The 6,541-nt window shown below is 33.8% G+C and overlaps 1 protein-coding gene across 1 annotated transcript; it reads right to left on the reverse strand.

Annotated features, from left to right (window-relative positions):
• Window positions 1-3,148: 3,148 nt before the first annotated feature.
• On the reverse strand, window positions 3,149-6,330 carry LOC117320152 (CCAAT/enhancer-binding protein zeta-like; the record flags this gene model as incomplete). The annotated part of the gene is made up of 5 exons (XM_033874817.1): window positions 3,149-3,274; window positions 3,949-4,016; window positions 4,709-4,897; window positions 5,517-5,631; window positions 6,066-6,330. Coding segments are annotated over 5 exons (763 nt in total), but the record flags the coding sequence as incomplete, so codon positions are not given.
• Between the last annotated feature and the right edge of the window lie 211 nt (window positions 6,331-6,541).

The raw sequence follows: 6,541 nt of genomic DNA on the forward strand, positions 1-6,541 counted from the left end.
ACCTACATATGAAAATTGAGAAAGATCAATTCAGTGCTTTCTGAGAAATAGCAATAACAAACTTCAATTGTCAAAACCTAAGATGGCTGCCTGTCGGCCATATTGTTTTCCGATTGGTCTCAAAATGCAATATGCATAACTAGAAACCAAGAGAAACCTATATATGAAATTTTAGAAGATCCCTTCAGTACTTAGCGATAACAAGATTTGTTTACGGATGGAGGGACGGACAGACCACGGACGCAGGGCGATTTGAATAGCCCACCATCTGATGATGGTGGGTTAAAAACACCTGGGTCTGATAAACAGACTCTAGAGGCGTAGAATGCAGATGTAGACAGGGCAGGGTATACCATCACGACAGGCACATTAAACTAAGCACTATATTCAAAACTTAGAATTACATGCTCATATCAGCTCAGACTTGAGACAAGTTTCTTAATCGCTCATTAGAGTGAACATGATTTTCATATAGCACTCTACGTTATATGTTTACACTCCATACTGTGTAGCTACAAATAATCTATACAACAAAAAACACATTCATTCACATGTACAGTTCAAATCAATTTGAAGTGGAATTTTGTTTTTCACTTATGTACATTGCATCAAATATTCTCTGCAATAGTATATGTACCATATACATAACTGTAACTGCATGATACATATATATATGTATGGTATATATATCATCTTAATTAATGTTAGTGAGATGTGAATGTAGCTATATGTATTGATATCATCGATTTCAAAATCAGAGTTTTTTTTTTTAATCTGCAGCATCTGTCAGATGAAAATGTAGTTCGAATGCCCAAACTGGATGAACTGTACATGTAGTAGCATTCTTCAAAGTCCATTATGAATGCTTTTCATACAAATGTATTTCTTTCAATTGTTCATGTGTTTAAATTATTAGAACACTGAAGTAATTTTTATTTTCATAAAAATGGAAGTACTGCTTATCTTTAAAACTAAATTGGATATTGATAAGATAAATTTGCCAAAATGTTAAAAATCAAACCTTATTAAGTAGAATCTAAACAGTTGTAAATGGCTAAGCCCACTATTCTTAACAACAAAATTACTTATTTTGATTCTCTGTCAAATATAATCAGGTTACTTGAAGACTTTGTCAGAAAAGTTAAAACATATATACATTATTAATAGTTGCTTTAATTAAATTAATCTGAATGTGAACATTAAACCGACTTAACAATTTTAATGAAAAAAATGTGTTTTCACCATTGACCATAATTGATAAGAAGAAAATAATTATTTAACTCAACCTATGATATAGTATGTAACAGCCATCAAGACAATACTATTATCTTTAGTCATGCCAAGTTATTTCACAATAGGATATATGCACAACACAAAAAAGTTTTACACATTTTTGTTGTTTAGAAGAATAATGAACTTAGTAATTTTTGCTGTTCTTCTCAAATAATATGTACTAGTATTGTAAAGAAAAAAAGATTAAATAATAATAATAAATCTAAGTTATAATAAATTATTTGCATTGATTTATCAATACTTTACTGTGCATTAGTTTAAAGGTTAATTTAATTCAGAAGCTGAAATGATTTAAGACAGAAAAAGCCGCAGATGTAGGAATATAACATTTCCACTGCCTTTAAATATCTCTGGTTAAATTTAGCAATCAGTACATTTCCATGAAAAATGGTGTTTTCTAAAGAGTTACTGCCCTTTAACCGTCCCTGAAGCGTTCAAAACTCCACCAAACATAATAAAGGTCTATGTAGATGTACATCGTAGACCCCTTTCTTTTTTATAATATGCTTCGACTGTTATGTAATATTTCAAATGATAATGATAGATCATTTTCTATTTTTTTTTAAACCATCACGAATATTAGAAAAAAAAGAATCAGTCGCTATAATTAGAGATGAAATTTTCAGTGACGTCTACATCTGCATGCAGACAGCCACGTTAATGCGGTACGCGTTCTGTAAACGAAAAACTTCATGTGCATTACGTAGGATATAATCAATAGATCCGAAGTCAATATTAATATTCACAAGTCCATTTGACATTTCGAAACCCTATTCAGTGAGAATTTAACTTTTTATTTGCAAACATGCGTATGGTACTCGACTGCCGTTGTTGTGATATTGTCATGATGAATAGACAACTTTTTTTCTTTCGTAAAAAAACATCAATATAATCTAACCATCTGCAGACTACATCAATCACATGCAAGTTAATATTTCAGTGAGAAAAAGACAGTCAAAGTTGGGTTTGATCACCTACTCTTGCTTTTATTATTGTTTACATTACTGAAAGATGGCGGACAAAATCGGATGCTGGATGAGTGATTTTCAATGTACAAAATAACAACGATTTTCCGACGAAACTTTATCAATATTATAACCCATTCAGTAACATGCCACCAAAGAAAAAAAGACACATAGATGTCGATGATGAAAATTCAGCGTGATGTTAGTAGATTTTTCTTCCGGGTCACAGGTAAGCAGCAATATGGCGCCAGCGAAAAGTCGATTGTATCATTCCGCGTGAAATCTAATGCGTTCAACGCGGAAAAATATTCTTACGTATCATCGACAGAACATACTTAAATGAAATACTTTTAAAACTATCTATTTGTGAGGTTCTGTTGTTTTGTCATATATCTAACAAAACTGCAGTGTTGCATTTGACTCCGTAAGTCACGGGACTATTTTTTTTTGCGATAGAATATGATTGTGAAGTGGCAGTGGAAGTTGTGTCAGAGCGAACGAAAATGCCAAAAAAAAACCCACATTGTCCTGTCAGCTTCTAAAATACAACAAAACAAAAGGTGATTTTTTTAATAGCTGAACTTCACTGTATGTCATTTTTTATCGTGAAGTTAAACAAATATTTACTGCATAGCATTACGGAGTTACTGTAAAGCAACGGTTAGATTGGCCAAGGCAGTATCCGCCAGAGGGCATCGTAGATTTTGTCAGCTACACCTCAAAAGCGCTGACATAGACTCAAACTTACGTTTGTGTCAATAACACTCACAGAATGACAGAGCTATCCTATTAAAAGTAAGAATATCTGGTACAAGTGTTATCAACACCAAATCTTTCATAATTTCTGGCTCAATAAAGTCGAGATTTCCTTAGATCAGACCCACACTTACATCTAGAGCATTGATGAAGTCTATGTATTTGTTCCGGAGTTGTGATTCAAACCAACAGAGGATCAGCTTCCTGTCGATGGTGTCCCTGTTCCCGCCGGATGTGGCTTCTATAGAATTCAAGTCAAACTGAAACCAGGAAAATCTGTTTACTTCAAGTTGACCCCGAACAGTAAAAATATGGAACCTCATCAAGAGTGATTGTTTGAAATTTTTATTTAACACCATATGCTTTTTTTAAAGAATAATAAAATACATATGTGAATTCTGATATATTCAATTACATCCACAACTCAGGACACTGTTCTAGTTCTAAGTTCAAGGCTTATTTTTTCTAGTTAGTGAAACCTGCTCAATCTGACCGAAGAGCATTCCGACACCCTGTGTATTGTAACACAGTGGGGTATAATATCATAACATCCATTACCCTGCAGATCCAACCTGTTTATTCTAACAATCTGATCATGATGTACCTCAGAAGGGGTCGGATTGAACAGGTGGAGCGATGGATATCACACTTGTCTTTCATCTATATTCCTCTATTGGATGTGAACAGGTATGGCCCAACTACGCGGGTTTTCCCCAGATAATCTGGTTTACTCCCAAATAAAGACCCATTGCACACTTATACCCAGACCAATTCAACAGGACTAATTTATGCAGGTTTCTTATTCTGAAATGTTGTAAAATAAATTTTGATTGATTAAAACACTATGTTTTTTGGGATGCTAGATTTACCACATTCGCCACAATAAATTTGAATGAAGTAAGAGATTCAGTTCCTGCAGAGATGACAGACTCACCTGGTGAAATTGTCGTAGCTTTTTGTTTTCTGGTAACAGGTGCGAGGTAAATAACTCACGCAGGGTATCTGCAGAGAAACATGGCCTGAATAAGCAGCTATCAATGTCTAACATTATACCATTGTTTTATTCCATTGTTTTATTTTAATTGCAGATACCTTCTTGCAAATGTAAATTATACCAGTGACCTACTTCATTTTGTCTACACATACTTATAAACACAATGACCTTTCTAAGGAGATGAAATAGTAATTGGAGTAAGATCTAGTAAAATAATTCTTAATGCTTTCAGCTTGTTTACAGTTTACAAAAGTCAATTATTTATTTATCAGACAATGTGACAATGACAATTTATTGACTTATATCAATGGCAATAATTTTCCTTCGAAGCTCTATTACTAAATCAAAGGAGAAAAAACAACCTAAAAACCAAACGTCTTTATATTTGTTCAAAAGAGTAATGTAGTGTTGAATCATATTTTGTTCTATTTCTGTTAAGGCTTCACAAATTATAGTTGTGATTCTATGTTCAACTAAAAAATAATGAAAGGTAGGAAAATGTTAAATATTCTGCAAATTATTTATACATACCCTTTGTCTCAAAAAAGAAAGTGGGCTTATTGAAGGATGTTGAAATAGCACTTGCAAATATTTTTAAATGACAAGATCTTATCACCAGATATAGGCCTAGGCTTATTACCAGATATAGGCTTATTACCAGATATAGTGTATTATTTTGTGAACTCTCTTCTAAACTTACCAGTAGCCATCATACACTCGCGCTTGCCTTTCTTCTTGGCCATGGCGATAAGACTATCGAGGCTGTTGAGGCTGTGGATGGGGGATTCCTGTACCAGGAGTGTCAGGGCTGCAATCTTGTCCGACAACGTCCCAGACACCAGGACAGTTTTGATCCAGCCAGCTTCGGACTTCTTCTTAGATTCCCATTCTGATAACAGATTCAGAAAAGAGTTTTATTTTGATATAGGTGTATATATTTTGGTAACGGTGCAATCACTGAATAAAGAGATATACAAGAGAAGATAATTTGATTTCCATATCTTTCTATAAGGATGCCATATGTGCGACAAAGAGTAATTATGGCTGATTGAAAACAAAAATAGGGAACATCTTTTTATACCAAGACAAAAGTTACATGCTTTATACTATTACTACTGCCAAAAGTTTGAGCTTCTCTTTTTATCTCTTGAATTTAAAGTGAATGAATCATAACTGAATCTTGAAGAAATTATGTAGTGCCCTGCAGAATTTGTCTGTAAATTTCGGTCTTGTAAGCTATCATTATTTGATTTATTCATTTTTTCATTTTGTTGATGTTGATATTACTAGATATACAGTTGATACTATTTCATGCATTTTTTGTAAAATAAAATTCTGCTTTAGATTTTTATTACAGGTTTTACACACTGAAATATCAATTGTTATCAAATATGAATCTCAACAATGTTTTAATATCTCAACAGCTTTACCTTACTAGAAGTATTAAGAGCAATATGGTATGCAAGTTAGCAAAATAATATCCAGTTGTTTCAACCATTTTTACTTACGTTTGTTATGAACTTTGACCTCATCAGCTAATAGCTTGGATGCAAAACTCTCCATCTGTTTCTCCAAATCATTATCCAAACCTTTGGTGTCTTTACCCAGCCCAGGCAAGGTTTCCTATAGAGAAATGGAAAAACAAATATTTAACATCATAATCATTTACACATAAAAAACCCAAATATTTCTTCTTACCATACTGACCCAGTTTTTTGTGCCTACCCTAAATGTTTGCAATTCTCAAGGAAACCTCGCTGAAGTAATGATCACCCTCTTGTATAGCCCTTGTATAAGACCATGTCGGACCAGCAGGTAGTCACGGGCCCCGCCTTGTACAGCAATTTGTGGGGTCTACGTAACGACTACTAACCTCTTTATCCTGCCACTGTACACCATGACGGACCAGCAGGTAGTCATGGGGCTTGTACAGTAATATATAGGGTCTAAATAATGACTACTAACCTCTTTATCCTGCCACTGTACACCATGACGGACCAGTAGGTAGTCACGGGGCTTGTACAGTAATATATAGGGTCTAAATAACGACTACTAACCTCTTTATCCTGCCACTGTACACCATGTCGGACCAGTAGGTAGTCACGGGGCTTGTACATTAACATGTGGCCCTTCAGTCCCTGTGGCTGACTGACTGATGAAGAACTGGACACCTCTGGGTGCTGAACAAGTGATTTGTACTTGTTTCTTTGCTTTTTTTGTGGTACTGGTGTAACAGAATCAACAACATTTTGTTTCTTCTTATTTTTCTCTTCTTTCTTTTCTTTTGTTAGCTTTTCAGTCTTTTTCTTCGGTTCCTCCACACTAAAATCAAATTTCATTAATGTTTTTACTTCAGGTCTTTTTTTACTATCATTTTAGATGGACTTTTTTTTGGTCTCAATTTGGAAAGAAATAATTAAAGAATATTTAAATAAACCTGTTGAATAATTATTTTGTTGACATGTTTATTTGTTTTTTACTTAAAACTTTTATTATTTACTATATTTTAAAGGTAACACATAACCAACCTTTT

This window comes from Pecten maximus, unplaced genomic scaffold (assembly GCF_902652985.1).
Source record: "Pecten maximus unplaced genomic scaffold, xPecMax1.1, whole genome shotgun sequence".
Lineage (NCBI taxonomy): Eukaryota > Metazoa > Mollusca > Bivalvia > Pectinida > Pectinidae > Pecten > Pecten maximus.